The sequence below is a fragment of the Rhincodon typus genome, chromosome 10 (genome assembly GCF_021869965.1).
Source record: "Rhincodon typus isolate 14 chromosome 10, sRhiTyp1.1, whole genome shotgun sequence".
NCBI lineage: Eukaryota > Metazoa > Chordata > Chondrichthyes > Orectolobiformes > Rhincodontidae > Rhincodon > Rhincodon typus.
In genome coordinates, this window is record NC_063341.1 from 23,511,725 (window position 1) to 23,529,672 (window position 17,948).

At 40.1% G+C, this 17,948-nt stretch overlaps 1 protein-coding gene across 1 annotated transcript in view; it reads left to right on the plus strand.

Annotated features, from left to right (window-relative positions):
- Window positions 1-6,608, plus strand: part of LOC109927032 (L-selectin-like) — a 12,320-nt gene extending 5,712 nt beyond the window's left edge. Inside the window, exons 8-13 of the mRNA XM_048602241.1 lie at window positions 23-208; window positions 607-792; window positions 1,939-2,034; window positions 3,779-3,806; window positions 4,333-4,403; window positions 4,584-6,608. Of these exons, the coding sequence (XP_048458198.1) occupies window positions 23-208; window positions 607-792; window positions 1,939-2,034; window positions 3,779-3,806; window positions 4,333-4,387 (551 nt within the window). The 3' untranslated portion in view covers window positions 4,388-4,403; window positions 4,584-6,608. The remainder of the gene's footprint in view (window positions 1-22; window positions 209-606; window positions 793-1,938; window positions 2,035-3,778; window positions 3,807-4,332; window positions 4,404-4,583) is intronic.
- Window positions 6,609-17,948: the final 11,340 nt, after the last annotated feature.

Here is a 17,948-nt window from a genome sequence, read left to right on the forward strand (position 1 = left end):
ACCTCACTTTTTTTTATTACAGCTAAAAAATGTACAGCTCTAGAAGTTCCCACATATGGATTCAAGAAGTGTTCTCATCCCATTGGAGATTTCAGTTACAATTCAACATGTGAATTCAGCTGTTCCAAAGGCTTCGAGCTCCAAGGGAGAGACAGACTGGAGTGTGGAGCATCAGGAGAATGGTCAGCACCACTCCCCAGTTGTGAAGGTAACGTGTGAATCTACACCACGAAATCCATCCATCCATGTTTAGCCATCGTCTACAAGGGGCCATAGAAAACTGTCTCCATTCACTGCAGTTCTGCATGTCACTGTCCTTCCTCCCCCACCCCCATCCACTACCTCTCTGCCCTGGTCTGTCTTTTCCTGATGTTTCACCTGCTGTTGTTGCCTACTTTCCATATCTTTCCCAGTGACTATGCATTCTCAACCTTAATATCTTCACTCCATGAAAGCACATGGAATGTTGCAACTCCTAATTTTCCAAGGAATGTTAGTAGAAGCTTGTGAATTGTTTAATAGACTAAATATGCTAAATATGAAATATATGAAATATATTCATTGTATTTGTGCGTGTCAACTTATTTTGTTTTAATTTTGTTTTAGTTGTGAAATGTAGAACTCTGGTGACTCCCAGGCAAGCAGAAATGAACTGTTCTCATCCTGTTGGAGCATTCAGTTACAACTCAACTTGTGACTTCAGCTGTGTCAAAGGATTCAAGCTCCAAGGATCAGACAGCCTGGAGTGTGGAGTGTCAGGAGAATGGTCAGCACCGACTCCCAGCTGTGAAGGTGAGAGGATATGGCATTGAATGTTCCATAGGGAAAAGTGTTGAATGGAGCATGAGAATTTTCAACATATATTTTGTAGAAAAAGACAAGAGAAGCTAAAATTAACACTGTAAGACCATCATGAATTAACTTGTTCACTTACTTTCATTCTGTACACTTTCCTATTAGAGAATATGCTAAACTGAATAATTTTAAACTGAAAGCTGTGTGCTGGAAAGGTACAAATTTATGAGTGTATGTGGGCCATTGGGGATGTGGTGGATTGTTCAGAACCAATGTTCAGCACCATTCATATTGAATGACTAATGAATGACTAATCAAAGCTATAAAGTTATAAAAATAAACCTTCCTTTTCTGTACCAGAACTAAATTAAACTAAATTGGCCAGTCAAACAATAAATAATGAACATTGGAATGGACAGTCCCGGTGACAAATTGCAGAGAAAGGGAGAAAAAGCAAACTGCCAAGATGCTAAATGGGAAAATCATAGACACAGAGGTGCTTAGCAGGGTGAAATATTGTGAAAGAATGATTGGATCATTAGTTCACATTAATAAGAAAATGGTGCATGAAAGAGATAGGAATTTCCATGAACAGCAGCAGAACTGATAGCGGAAGGAGCACTTTGCTTGAGTGCCAAACAAGGATTCATTAAAACCCGAAAGAACTGCGGATGCTGTAAATCAGAAACAAAAACAAAGTTGCTGGAAAAGCTCAGCAGGTCTGGCAGTATCTGTGAAGGGAAAAACAGAGTTAATGTTTCGGGTCCGGTGACCCTTCCTCAGAACAGGATTCATTAATTATTCGCAGTCCATTGGGGATTTTGTTTACAGCTCAAGATGCTACTTTATCTGTGCTGAAGGTTTTAATTCCGAGGGTTCGATGGACTGAAGTACAGAACAACTACAGAGTGATTGTTGAGTTATTATTAAATAGGATCTAATTTTTTTTAGCGTAAAATGGATCTAAACACAAAATGCAACCTTGAAAGTGCAGTGTCAAGTTGTATTCATGTTATCTGCGTATTCAAAGTAAAATCATTAGAAGTTTGCTTGGATCGTAATATTCATTCAGTACATAGATTTCATATCAAGTTATCTCCTACATGAATTGTTGTGAAATGTTAGTTTTCCATTTGTCCTTAGGTATTCCTCCATACATACCTGTACTAACGGCATCTGTTACTGGAGTCTCTGCTTTGACACTGATCGCCTGGTTAGCAAGAAAGCTCAAACAGAAAGGTAAATGTTCAGCTAATCTTCTATCGCTACAGTTTCCTGTATTCTCTTTTCATCAGACTTCAACTCTTCGACTTTTACTAGAAGTATTTGTGATATTTTTTGTATGATGTGTTCATGTTTGAACTGAGCTTCAAAGCATGCCCCCTTCATGATGTATTGAGTGGCTGAACAACACGCGTACACACAGATACACGCACATACACACTCCTTTTCTTTCTCTCTTATGCATAATTCCTATTGCCTTGACATCTATTTGAAAGAATTAGCTTTCTGTTGGATTTCTTAACAAATTAACTTTGTTCTCCTCAAACACGAGTCTGTCTACTGTTGCCCTCAACTAGATTGTTAGATATAATTGTTTGATGTTATGTATTATGTCCATCATGGGTGACACAGATTGGAACCCAATGGTGAAACACGGACAAAAAATGCAACAAATTAAATAAATCCTAACGTATAAGAATACCTAATATATAAGTATAGAGATTGAAATCATTTTGCAATTCTAATAATGAACATGCCAACATGTTCCTGAAAAATGACTTTGCCATATAACGCATTACATTTACACCTTTATTAATTGCAGCTGACAGAAATTTTCCACAATTATGTGGGTGTAATTAATATTTATAAATAATACCATGAAGTGTGATTCGGACATTTATCTAGCTTATTACAAACAATCTGGAAATAAGAAGGCTATTAGAAAAAGATACTAAATGCTTACAAAAACCTCTTGCTTCGTGTTGTGTTAATAAACATGAAGGGTTTCCTGCTTTAAGGGTGGAGTCTTTCCTCAGATTAAAATAACCTATGAAGAGTAAAGGTCACCATGGCCGACAGCAAAGTCAGAAATGAACAAAATAATAAAGAAGGGAGGTGTGGACAACATATTTTTCTGGGTCTTGGGTCTGAATGCAGCCAAACTACATAATCTGGAAGTCATTTTCTGTAGAATTCAACTATTGAGAATGGTCCACAATTCAAAATTGTCCATAGTGTGGCATAAATTAGCCATCTCAATGAGCAAGGCCTTTTGGATAGTTGGCAAAATAAAGACAAGATAGCACATACAGATGTAGTGGAGGAAGCTTCCCTTTTTTTTGTTGCCTTAGACAGATTTTGGAAGTGCTTAACTATTATGCTGGTAATGTTCATAGTTCACCCTAATGCACAGATTTTCCTGTCCGTGTCAGACAGAAAACTGTGGGCCTGCAGAATTGTGAATTCTCCTACAGCTACTCTTGAGAAGGTTGCTTCAGGGAATCAGCGCCTGCCTAGAATGATGATGATGTGATACCTACATTAACTATTTTTGTTTGACATACATTTAAATGTGAATGAGAATTTGCCTCTTTCTACTCAGGACTTCTTCATTTTGAAAGTGATCTAGCACTGTGTTAACACCCCGTGACATCTCAGCAAATTTATACCCATACTGTTTGTGGTGCAGTTGGTGTCAAGTACCATATCGTATAAGAAATCCCAGACTCTGTGAAAATACCAATTTTCAGAAATCTCCTTCCAGTAACAAATCCTGTGCTGCAATTAGCTGTTTGCCCCTACTATAAAAATTTTAATTGTGGTTGATTAGGAGGTGCTTGTACTTTGTTTTGAAGACAGTTTGTTTAAATAGTCAATGCTTAGTCGCACAATGTTGTCAGCTAAACCTAATGTCTCAGCTTGAATGTTCCCTTCTGAGGAAAAACAAACAATTGATTTTTTTTCTCTATCTTCCTTTTAGCACAAGCAGAAAAGTTTTCACTTTTAAGGTAAAATTTGCATTTTTTATCATGTTTTTTAGAAGTCAGATGGCACAGGAATACTTTTATTCGTTATTCTCTTCTGCATGGCTTGTGGTTTTATGTAAACTCAGTGCGAGTGATGCTAGGATTATTGTTACTGAAACAATATGAACTGACTTTATACATTAAAGTGAATACATGCTCTGACATCTCAGTCACAAATCACAACATTCAATATAAATTGAGCCTCATAAACTAGGAAGGTACTGCTGTCACCAGTCTTAGCTGGAAAAATGCAGAGATAGATGAAACATAGCCAAAGAATCCAAATTGCTTAAAATCACTGTCGTTTATCACAAGTGGATATGTCCCACACAGGATTGGACATGACTGATATTGTCTGCATGATATATCTCACTGAAATGTGGCATCTAGGCTCATAGGTTAAAGTTGACAGTTTGGGCAAGGGGGAGGGAAACTTAATTTTGAAATTTATTAATGAATAACTAATTTTAATGTTAATGCTAATTAAGACATTGTTTTATTTTCACAGCAATGAAAAACAGAATTTACCAAAAGACACTTACACAGCGCATGAGGAGGTGTAGAGCCGCATATATTGAGGTAAGAGACCAACAAGAACAAACATTAGAATTCTCTGCAGCGAACAGTGAGTTAGCTACATTGCAATCCTTAGTAATTTAGTGATGAACTTAAAGCTAATTTCTTCTTTAAATTGTAAGAGTGCAGCTATTTGGGCAGAATGCTAAAGATATCTAATTACGTGCTCATTTCTAAATATAGGTCTTTGACAGTTTTTCGTAAACAAGAGGTAAACAAGAATTTTCAAGATCGTTGGTTTTGCAGCTTCAATATTGCAAGATCATGGTACCATTTATGAACGGGTGGATCTCCTCTCCCAACAGAATTCAGTTCATTCCATTGACAGAAATTTTCCATCTGTCTGAATTACAAATGCTAGTGACGAGGCACTAAAACTTTCTGTCCAATTCATCATGTGGTGATACTCATATTTTTGCTGTGTGTTTACCATCATAGGATTAAGTGAAAGCCTCTACCTTTACATTAATGATAAAGGTAACTACAGATGTGATGACAATGGACAATTTAAAAATGAAGCACCTCAACTTAAAAGAGACAGAGTAGTTCAATGATTGGTATCTAATTCTTAGATCGGTGATATGTTGTCAGAATAGATTATATACTGCCACAGTTTTGCACAATTTGTTTACTGCAGAAAATATGTGCATTACTGAAGGCTTCGGTAACTGGTATAGAAAATACAAATGCACTAAAGGATATGGTAATTTGTCATGAGCAGAAATGGCCAAATTTGTTTAACATAATTTTTAGCACTAGTAATAAAACCAAACTAAAATTTAAAAAAAAATCTTTGCCCACTACTTTAGATTGCTGCCTATATATCACAATGCTTTCAATGAAGGCACTAAAACAACTTATATCCAAGCCTGCAATTATACCTCTGTTTCAGGTCCAAGATTATTTCCCCATTTCATTTCCCTCTTTACAAACCTCTGCCCAGTGGTTTGCTCTGATAGAACTCCCAAAGTCAGAATGTTGTGAGCACATTGCTTTCTAATGCCAGAACTCATTGATGCCTTGAATCCATTACATCATATTTTAAGCTTTATAAAATCTACCTTCAACAGATCTAAAATTCTGTTTCAAACTTAATTGATTACAACACTAGTGAAAAGAAAGATTTAATTTCCTAGTAATAAAGAAGGTAATATCGAGAACAACAAACTGGATAATGAGATAGTCAAACCCCTTCTTCCCAATAAATTGAAAAACAACATTAATCAGATATGATAATCTAAACAACCTAAATGATTATTTTAGGAATTAAAGTGAAAATACACAATGAACACTGAATGTATTGTATTATTCTGTACTTTTTATTCACTTCCCATATCTGTATATGTTGGTTACACATGTGTATTCACATTTTTATTTATTGTGGTTTATTTAATTAAATCCCTATGGCTGAGATAGTGCGTGAAAGGTGAATGTTAGATTTGTACCATCATCTCATCAGGCAAACTGCAGTTTATGGTGTGATTTCCATTGTGACTTTCCGTTACCTACATGGTTCTATACCTGTGTATGACATAATGTTCTTATGATCTGTTAACATATAGAGTTATATCTCACTTGCAGTTCATGAGTTGTTCAAATGTGTTTTTGTTTCAGTGATCTGATAGGAATTGGATAATCCATTAATGTACCAAGTTCGTCCCTCTCAATCTGAAAACTAATTATGAAGTAACCTTGTGTAAAAATTAGGGAACAAATAATTTGACCACAAAACACTGCACGCAATCATTTTCCCCCAATACATTTTCAAAATAGTAATTCAACAGGATTGTAGACAAGCTGATAAAAGAAATCTATGTGAAAGAAAGAAGCCAGTTAGGGAATACGTTGCAGTATCAATAATGTTCGTAAAATAATGCATGACTATCTCCACATGGAAATTTTAAAATGTTCCATTCTGCAGCAGTGCTATCCCTCATAAAATAAACAAAATAAACAGACACAAGTAAAAAAAACATAGATTGCGCAACTTTATTGTATCATTTTACATAGCACTCACCAGAAAGTATGAAAGAGGAAAGTGTTTTAAGATATTTCTGAAATATTTTTAAGATGTCTACATAAATAAATTAACATATTGTACATGTAGATTATATAATTTATTTGTATATTTGTTGTTGATAAATGTATCAATTCCTTGATTGACCTTTCTGTATATAATTCTAATAAAATATATATGCTGGTCATAAACTGATTGTGCTGTCAATAGCTTTCTTGGATTCCTACAGTGTAGACACTGACCAGGTCATTTGTCAGGATCTATATTTTCTGTTTTTAGCCATGAGATTAATATCTTGCCCATTATCAGTAAACATGTCTAACCTAACATACCAATCAGATCAGTTGACTAGATTGCCTCAAGAGAAAAAAGACAGAGAATACTGGAGAAACTCAATTGTGAAGAACAGTCAAAACAGACTCAAAACATTAACTCTAATTCTTTCCACAGATCCTGCCAGACTGTCTAAATCTTTACAACGTTCTGTGTTTGTTTCAGATTTCCAGCATCCACGTATTTTGCTTTTGTAATATTATTGTCTCAAGGGAAACTGTTTTGATTACTTAGTTATAGTTTCTCATAGAGTGTGGCAACTCTTCAGAGAGCTATAGACAACTCCCACCCATGTCTTCTTACCCTTGCTATTTCCATCCAGATTCCATATCATCATCTTTTGCACTCACATCACTGATATATATGAATTCGGAAATATTGGAAGTATGTAAGAAGGGCACAACAATTGTCAAAGGCGATTTTAATCTGCATCTTGACTGCACCTATCAGATGGACGAAAGTAACATGGAAGGCAAATATGTTCAGTGTATCAGAGGATTTTTTTAGAGCAGCACCAAGGAAAAGGTTATATTAAATGTCTAATGAGGAGGGATTAATAAGAGATCTCACAGTTTAGAATCGTCTAAGGGTTAGCAATCACAACATGGTTAGAATTTCAAATTCAGCTTAAGGAAGGGCAACTTGGATCTCAAACCAGTGTCCTCAGCTTAAACAAGGGCAAGGTAATGAAGGACAGAAATGCAGTGAGCATTCAGGTAGGGTTACAGTGAGTGACAGCTATAACAGTGAGCAAAGAACCCAGAAATGCAGCCTGGTTCAGTTTCCGAGCTGGCTGTGTGTCTAGGCCCGAAACATCAGCCTTCCTGCTCCTATGATGCAGCTTGGCCTGCTGTGTTCATCCAGCTCTACACCTTGTTATCACAGTATCCTTGCTGCAGCTTTACAATGAGCGTTGCTAGTGCAGCCTGAGGTACAGTTTTGAACGACAGAAGTGTCCTGTAAGTGGATCTGAGATGTGCTCTGAGGGTTCTTAGAGCCTGACACATGCCAAATGCCAATATCATGGATGTGTGGTGGATATAGCTGGTGCCTTTGGAATGTACCTTGAGATGTTGCTGCCTGGCTTCCAACATGGAGACCTTTTGGAGCAAGAAGAAGCTGAATTGTCTTGTTTCCTTGTTGAGTTTTCTCAAAGGGATTGATTCGGAAAAAGAAAATGCGAGTATGAGAGAAGGCTTGCAGAGAACATAAAAACTGACTGTAAAAGTTTCTATAGGTATGTGAATCGAAAAAGGTTGGTGAATGCAAATGTAAGTCCCTTACAATCAGAAACAATGGAAATCATAATGGGAATCAAAGAAATGGTTGACCAATTAAATTGATACTGAAAGAAAATAATGCTAGAAATCACAGCGGATCAGGCAGCATCTGTGGAGATTCAGCAAGCTAACGTTTCAAGTCTAGATAACTCTTCATCAGAGCTAACATCCCAAAAATGTTGCAGAACATAAGGGTTAGTGAGAGGGATGAACTGAAAGAAATCAGTGTTTGTGGGGAAATAGTGTCGGGGAAATTGAAAGATCAACGGTTGATAAATCTCCAGAGCCCGATAATCTACATCCCAGAGTAATTAAGCGAGTGGTCCGAGAAATAGTGGATGCATTGATGGTCATCTTTCAAGAACATAAGAACATAAGAACTAGGAGCAGGAGTAGGCCATCCGGCCCCTCAAGCCTGCCCCGCCATTTAATAAGATCACGGCTGATCTTTTTGAGACTCAGCTCCACTTACCCGCTCGCACATCATAACCTTTAATTCCTTTACTGTTCAAAAATTTATCTAGCCTTGCTTTAAAAACAGGTAGCGAGGTAGCTTCAACCGCTTCATTGGGCAGGGAATTCCACAGATTCACAACCCTTTGGGTGAAGAAGTTCCTCCTGACCTCAGTCCGACATCTGCTTCCCTTTATTGTGAGGCGATGCCCTCTAGTCCTAGTTTCACCTGCGAGTGGAAACAACCTCCCTGCCTCCACCTTATCTATTCCCTTCATAATCTTATATGTTTCTATAAGATCTCCCCTCATTCTTCTGAATTCCAATGAGTATAATCCCAGCCTACTCAGTCTCTCCTCATAATCCAACCCTCTCAACTCTGGAATCAACCAAGTGTATCTCCTCTGTACCCCGTCCAGTGCTAGTATATTCTTTCTCAAGTAAGGAGACCAAACCTCCACACAGTACTCCAGGTGTGGCCTCACCAGGACCCTATACAGCTGCAGCATAGCCTCCCTGTTTTTAAACTCTATCCCTTTGGCAATGGCAGACAAAATTCCATTTGCCTTTTTAATTACCTGCTGCACCTGCAATCCTACTTTTAGCGATTCATGCACGAGGACACCCAAGTCCCTCTGCACAGCAACGTGCTGCAATTTTTTACCATTTAAAACATAGTCCATTTTGCTGTTATTCCTACCAAAATGGATGACCTCACACTTATCAACATTGTACTCCATCTGCCAGACCTTTGCCCACTCACTTAGACTATCTATATCCCTCTGCAGACTTTCAGTGTCTTCTGCACACTTTGCTCTACCACTCATCCTAGTGTCATCTGCAAATTTTGACACACCACACTTAGTCCCCAGCTCCAAATCATCTATATAAATTGTAAACAATTGCGGTCCCAACACTGATCCCTGAGGCACACCACTAGCCACTGACCGCCAACCAGAAAAACACCCATTTACCCCTACTCTTTGTTTTCTACTAGTCAACCAATCCTCTATCCCATGCCAATACATTACCTGTAATCCCGTGCAACTTTATCTTATGTAGCAGCCTTTGGTGTGGCACCTTGTCAAATGCCTTCTGGAAATCCAGATACACTACATCCACAGGTTCCCCATTGTCCACCATGCAAGTAATGTCCTCAAAGAATTCCACCAAATTAGTTAAACATGACCTATCCTTCATGAACCCATGCTGGGTGTTCCCAATGGGAGAATTTATATCCAGTTGTCTTGTCATTTCTTCCTTAATGATAGATTCAAGCATTTTCCCCACTACCAAAGTTAAGTTAACTGGCCTATAGTTACCTGCTTTTTGTCTACTTCCTTTTTTAAACAGCGGTGTCACATTGGCTGTTTCCAAATCTGCGGGAACCACCCCAGAGTCCAGTGAATTTTGGTAAATAATTACTAGTGCATTTGCTATTTCCCCCACCACCTCTTTTAGTACCCTGGGATGTATTTCATCAGGGCCAGGAGACTTGTCTACCTTTAGCCCCATTAGCTTGCCCAGTACTGCCTCCTTAGTGATAATGATAGTTTCTAGGTCCTCACCTGCTATAACCTTCTTGCCATCAGTTTTCGGCATGTTATTTGTGTCTTCCACTGTGAAGACCGACCCAAAATAACTGTTTAATGCCTCAGCTATTTCCTCATTCCCAGTTATTAAATTGGCCTTCTCATCTTTTAAAGGACCAATGTTTACCTTTGTCACTCTTTTGCGATTTACATATTTATAGAAACTTTTGTTGCCTTTTTTAATATTCTGAGCTAGTTTGCTCTCATAATCTATCTTACTTTTCTTTATAACTTTTTTTGTGGCTTTCTGTTGGCCTTTAAAGATTTCCCAGTCTACTAGTTTCCCACTAATCTTTGCTTTTTTGTATGTGTTTTTTTTTAATCTGATACTTTTCTTTATTTCCTTAGACATCCATGGCTGACTATTTCTTTTTTCCCTACAGTTCTTCCTTATCACTGGAATATACTTCTGCTGAGCACTGTGAAAAATTGTTTTGAAAGTCCTCCACTGTTCCTCAATTGACCCACCATAAAGTTTTTGCTCCCATTCTACCTTAGCCAACTCCTTCCTCATCCCATCATAGTCTCCTTTGTTTAAGCACAGGACATAGGTACTGGATTTAACCTTCTCACGCTCCATCTCTATTTTAAATTCGACCATCCTGTGATCGCTCCTTCCGAGAGGATCCCTAACTGTGAGATCATTAATTATTCCTGTCTCATTACACAGGACTAGATCTAGGTTAGCTTGCTCCCTCGTAGGTTCCATTACATATTTTCAAGGAAATTATCGTGGATGCATTCTATGAACCCCTCCTCAAGGCTGCCATGACCGACCTGGTTTGACCAATCGATATGTAGATTAAAAGCCCCCATGATAATTGCTGTACCATTTTCACATGCATTAGCTATTTCTGTGTTTATTGCCCGCCCCACCACGATGTCATTATTTGGTGGCCTTTAGACCACACCTATCAGTGACTTCTTTTCCCTGCTATTCCTAATTTCCACCCAAATGGATTCAACCTTTTGTTCAGTAGAACCTATATCATCTCTCACTACCGCCCCGATACCATCCTTAAAAATCAGAGTGACACCACCTCCCTTACCTTCCTGTCTGTCCTTCCAAACAGTTTGATACCCCTGGATATTTAACTCCCAGTCATGACCATCCTGCAACCATGTCTCTGTAATGGCCACTAAATCATACCCATTTGCCATGATTTGCACCGTCAACTCATCCACCTTGTTTCGAATGCTCCGAGCATTCAGATAAAGTGCCCTTATGCCAGTTTTTGCACCTTCTTTTTGGGTTCTATCACCTCCATTACTAACAGGTCTTGAGTTCTCCTTCCCTTTAGCTTTCTTCCTAATTTTCAATGGAGTTGAATCTTCCTTGTCACCTGCTAACCTGCTGCTTTGCCTTACATTAACTGTTATACTCCCTGTACGCTCATTCCTCCCTCCCCTCTTACTTACTAGTCTAAAGTACTATTGACCACCCTATTTACCCTTTTTGCCAGAACACTGGACCCGGCCCTGTTTGGGTGGAGTCCATCCCAACGATATAGATCCCTCCTATCCCAGAACTGATGCCAGTGCCCCATGAAAAAGAAACCCTCTTTCCCACACCACTGTTTTTGCCACGTGTTTACTTCCCTGATCCTCGCCTCCCTGTGCCAATTTGCACGTGGCTCGGCCAGCAATCCAGAGATTATGACCCTTGAAATCTGTTTTTTAATTTTGTTCCTAGCTTTTCATAATCCCGAAACAGGTCTTTTTTCCTAGTCCTGCCTACGTTGTTGGTACCTACATGGACTACAACAACTGGATCCTCCCTGTCCCTCTCTCGTATCCTCTCAAGCCGGTCAGAGATGTCTCGCACCCTGGCAGCTGGCATGGAAAAACACCATGCCGGATTCTCTATCCTGCTTGTAAAGGATACTGTCTCTCCCCCTGATGATGGAATCCCCTTCAACTGCAATCTGTCTTTTAGCTTCCCGCCTTTTGAATGGCTTCCTGAACCATGGTGCCATGGTCAGTTGACTCATCTTTCCTGCAGCCCTGTTCCTCATCCATGCAGGGAGCAAGTGCCTCATACCTGTGGGACAATGTCAAGGGCTGCGGCTCCTGTGTTCCTGTCTACAGGGTCCCTCTACCTGCCTCACTCGCAGTCACACACTGCTGTCCCTGCCCGCCGATCGAATTAACATTAGTTAATCTACCACGTGTGACTGCCTCCTGGAACACAGCATCCAGGTATCTCTCCCCCTCCCGGATGTGCCGCAGTGTTAGGAGTTTGGATTCCAGCTCATCAATTTTGAGCTGGAGCTCCTCAAGCAGCCAACACTTGCTGCAGATGTGGTCACTGCCGTTCTCAATGGGATCAGCTAGCTCCCACATCATACAGCTACAACACATCACCTGACCTGCCATCTCTACTTAGTTAATTATTTAAAATTAATTAGTTTTTTTTTAGTTTCGCAGTGTTGTCTCTTTAAGTGTTCTCTGCACCAGTAAGTTTACTCTGTTATATACTCAAACAGACTCCAGCTTTGCCTTCCGACCCGCTCCCAGAGGATGAGGCGTCTAGGTGACCTCCCCAAAAGATAACAAAGAGATGAGAAAAAAAATGCAAATAGCTTATCTGCTCACCACACTTAGTCTTTATTATTAGGTTAGAGGAGGTGGAAGGGTGGGAGACACTACACGTGTAGTGTCTCGGGTATTAGTTACTGCCCAAGTTTATTGGGTGAAAGATAACTGTTACCCAGCCAACCACTCGCACCCGCTCTGGGACTCCTCCTCTGCTGAACAACTGAAGACCGCAGCCACGCAAGGTAAGACTTTTATAACTAAAACTTACCTTCCCAGGCTGCCCTCGCACTCTCTCCCAGACTCCCACCACTGAACAAGATTCTATTGACTCTGAAACAGTTCCTACAGATTAGGGGGTAGCTAATGTAATCCCTTTATTTAAAAAGGGAGGTAGAGAGAAAATTGGGAATTATAGACCAGTCAGCCTGACATTAATAGTGGGGAAAATGCTAGAGACCAATATAAAAGGCTTCATAGCAGATCACTTAGAAAACAATGGCTGGGTCAGACAGTGTCAACATGGATTTACAAAAAATGCTTGACAAATCTACTGGAATTCTTTAAGAATGTAAGTAGTATAGTTGGTGAGGGCAGCAGTGGGGTGGTGGAACTCAGTATATATGGTTTGTTTTGACTTTCAGAAGGCTTTTGACAAACTCCCACATAAGAGATTAGCATGTAAAATTAAAGTGCACGGGATTGGGTGTAGTCTATTGAGGTGGATCAAAACTGTATTAGCAGACAGGAAACAAAGAGTATGAATAAATGACTCTTTTTCCAAATGAGAGGCCGTGACTAGTGGGTTACCGCAGGGATCTGTGCTAGGACCCCAGCTATTCACAACATATGTTAATAATTTAGATGAAGGAACTAAATGTAATATCTCCAAATTTGCAGATGTCACTAAGCTGGTGAGATGTGAAGAGCATGCAGAGATGCTTCAGTGTGATTTGGATAAATGCAGATGCAGTTTAATGTGAATAGATGTGAGGTTATCCATGTTGGTAGCAAAAACAGGAAAGCATATTATTATTTGAATGTCTATAAACTGAGAGAGGGGAATGTGTAACAGGACCAGGCACTAAAGTGAGCAGGCAGATGAAGCAGGTGGTAAAGAAGGTAAATGATATGTTGGCCTTCATAGTGAGACAATTCAAGTGCAGGAGCAGGGATGCTTTGCCTCAATCGTACAGGGCCTTGGTGAGACCGCACCTGGAATACTGTGTACAGTTTTGGTCTCCTTATCCAAAGAAGAATGTTCCTGCTATAGAAGGAGCGCTTCAAAGGTTTACCAAACTGAGACCTAGGGTGGCAGGAGTGATGTTTGATGAGAGGTTAGTATTCTATTCACTGGGGTTCAGAAGAATGACGGTGGGGGAGTATCTCACAGAAAACTGTAAAATTCTACCAGGACTAGACAGGGTAGATGCAGGAAAGTCATTCCCAAAAGCAGAGAAATCCAGAACCAGGGGTCACTGTCTAAAGATATGGGGTAAACCATTTCAGATTGGGATGAGGAGAAATGTCTTCACCCTCAGAGTTGTAAGCCGATGGAATTCATCTTGGCAGAAAGCAGTTGAAATCTAAACATTGTGTGACTTCAAGAAAGAATTGGATATAGCACTTGGACCTAAAGACATCAAAGGATATGGGGGAAAAGGCAGAATTGGGTAATTGGGTTATTGGGTTGGATAATCAGCCATAATTATAATTAATGGTGGAGTAGGCTTGAAGGACTGAATAGCCTACTCCTGCTCCTATTTTCTATGTATCTCACAAAAGCCTGTGATTTGGTGAATCATACTGCCCTTTGGAAGGAATTACATTGATATGGATGTCCAGTTATATATGTTTCTCTCTTCTACAAGGCAATCTGCAACTAGCAGTTTGATACAATAGAATCATAGAATCCCTACAGTATGGTAACAGGCCCTTTGGCCCTACAAGTCCACACCGACACTCAGAGCATTCCACCCAGACCCATCCCCCTATAACCCACCTAATCTACACATCCCTATGGGCAATTTAGCACGGCCAATCCACCTAACCCGCACATCTTTGGACTGTGGGAGGAAACCGGAGCACCCGGAGGAAATCCACGCAGACACGGGGAGAATGTGCAAACTCCACACAGACATTCGCCCAAGGCTGAGAATCAAACCCGGGTCCCTGGAGCTGTGAGGCAGCAGGTGCTAACCACTGAGCCACCGTGCTGCCCCTCCACCACAGGGCCTTCCTCATTAAATCATGCACCATTGTGTTATTGCACCAAAACTGTTCTCCATTCTTCTTACAGCAATGCTACATTCACTGACAGGCTGCCCCCCAGTTGTTGTAACCTATTGCAGTAGTGGTAAATTCTTTAAGCTTAAATGGCTATTTGTTAAAATAAAGGCAGCAACACTTTTGTTGTCGAAATACAGGATGTGAACAATGCACAAGTTAGCACTCACTCAGTAGAAGAAATACAATAGGTAATTGATGCATTCATCAAAGTCCAAAACAGCTTTGAGCTTGCCTTAAACTGGAGGAATATCAAAGTCCCATTTTTCGGCCAGCAGTTATTGTCCATCCCTAGTTGCCCTTGAGAACGTTGTCTGAGCTCTATTCCTGAATTGCTGCAGTCCATAGGGGTGGAGGGACACTCACAGTGCTGTTAAGAAAGGATTTGACCTGGATTTGACCATCATTTTGACCTGGCAATACTGCAAGAATGTTAGCATAGCTCTTAATCAGGACAGTGTGTGGCTTAGAAGGGAACTGCAACTGATAATATTCCCCTGCATCTGCTGCTGTTGTTCTTCTAAGTGGTAAAGATTGTGAGTTTGGAATGTGCAAAGAACGGAGATGTAGTCATCTTCCATTCCACGTGAAATGTCTCAAATCTAACGCCTTCAGTTGAGGTCCATGATGAAGCAATGGAAATGTCTTTCACTTCCTATTTCTTTGCAGTTTTCTAACCCGAACAAAAGCTGTAGTAAATGAAGGGTTATGAGGCTGAATCCAAAGTGCTAGGTTAGCCTCTTAAATATACATATTTTCAAAAGTCATATCAGACAAAACAGCAAACACGAGCAGCCTCCAAGACATAAACCTGACAAGCATAAAAGTCATGATGATGTTACATCAGCTGAGATGGGCAAGACATGTCATTGCAATGCCCAAATGCCGAACAGTGGCTCTACTGAGAGCTGAGCCATGGAGCCAATTCACATAAGGGCCAAAGGAAAGGTCCAAAAGGACAACTTCAGAACCTCCACAAAGGTCTACTGTATTAACAAAAACACACGAGAGGCAGATGCCTAATTGCGACCAAAATGACAATCCATGATCAAAAACAGAGTTAAGACCTTCTAATGTACAGAAGCGGCCATTGAGAGAGAGCAGTCAGAGAGATGGAAAAGGAGGTCAGCTGCTCCACTAAAAATCTGTCACCACCTCTACCAATGACAACTGATGACCTCATTGTGGCAGAGACTGCAAGGCAAAGATAGAACTCATAAACCAACTACAAAGCCATTGACACCTGACCCCCACACAGCCACTCACAGAGAGAAGCATTCAGTGGATTACTGACAGTAATGTATTGAGTTGAATGTACTTGGAACAGTTAACATAAGTCCTTATCACAGCTTTGAACTTTTCTCAGTAGTCAGCCTAACTGAGATGTGGAAAGTCGGCTTGCAGTTCAAATTTGATGGGATCGACCAATTGAGGCATCAACATACTAATAAAAAAGAGCTGAAAGTAATATTCAATTCAACTTCTAAAATACTAGTTAAATTGCTGCAACACTGCTTAAAACGATAAGTGTATATTTATTTTATCTGTTTACTTGTGTAACCTTTTGTCCTGTCTTATTTTGAATGTTTGGTTTTCGTCCTGTCTGTATCCCTCATTCTCTATATTTCCATACAATTGCTCTGGTTATCTTGGTGTCTTTGTTTTCTTGTGATTTTTTTTACATATCTTCACCTTTTGTGTTTGCACTTGTCTCTGTCTCTGAGTTTTTAGGTTCCTTCTAAATAGACTCTGGACAAGGAAAGAAGCAAGGCATGCACCTTTGTAATTCCACACTCACTCACAGCCTCTTAGGTGTCGTTACTGCTTCGTCATCAGTGACACAGCAGCCACTCCCTTGGCCTGCACCTTCAAAGGCCTCCTTTTTTGGAGGTGAGGATTTATAGGTATCGCAGCACTCCAAGGTTTTGATTCTTTCCTTAGTGCTGCGTGCAGGTTTTTCTGCCAAGCACAAAATGGAATACCAGACACTGACACAAGACCTGTGCTGGTATTGGCTAGTTCTCCAATGTGGGGGGTAGGGGGCAGCTCCACCTGAATGCCTGCTCCTCAGGGACCTTGTGGTGGTCAACAATGACATACTGGCATCTCTCATCAAAATGCATCCATCCATGATTCTGGTCTGATCACATTACCACCAACAAACCATTTCATGTGGTTACACATAAGTCCTGAAGGGGGAAAGAGGCATTTAGTACTGACCACTGAAGAATGAGCTTGCAGCAGTGCATCCTGATGAGGGAGATGCAGATGGAAGAAGCACAACAGTTAACATTGTGTGACAATGTAAATTTCACAACTTTAATAACTTTATGGATCGAAAGAAATAGCAATAGCTCTTTCTGGAATAAGGTGTTCTTAAGATAAAAGAGACAAGGAGACACTGTTGTAAAAGTGATTGAAAGCAACATACAAATTAACCAGGAGATAGTAAGAACTGCCGATGCTGAAGTCAGAAATAACACAGTGTGGAGCTGGAGGAACACAGCAGGCCAGACAGCATCAGAGGAGCAGGAAAACTGACGTTTCGTGTCGGGACCCTTTTTCTGAGGAAGGTCCTGACCTGAAACGTCAATTTTCCTGCTCCTCTGATGCTGTCTGGCGTGTTGTGTTCCTCCAGCCCCACACTGTGTTATATGAATTAACTATCTCTGGGAAGAAGCGTCATAAACAATCTGTTTCCTGGGAGACAGGAGATAACAACTGCTTTGACACCTGCTTGATAAACTGGATACTTTATTGCCACAAAGGACAAGTGATTACCCTGCAGAAGAATTTAAGGAGTTAATTGCAGGAAAAGCTGCATTTTAAATAAACAGCCAACTCCAAATGTAACACAGAACACAGGAGCCACTTATGGTAGCAAGCTACAGACTTAGGTCTGCAGGAAAGTAATCAATGTTTAGGATGAAAAATGAACAACAATAATCTCATACCACAAACTTAGAAGGAAAAATTGCATAAGAATCTGACACCAGAACAACTCAGTAGCAGAACTTTGAAGAAAAACACTGCACAAGAATTGAACTCTGGA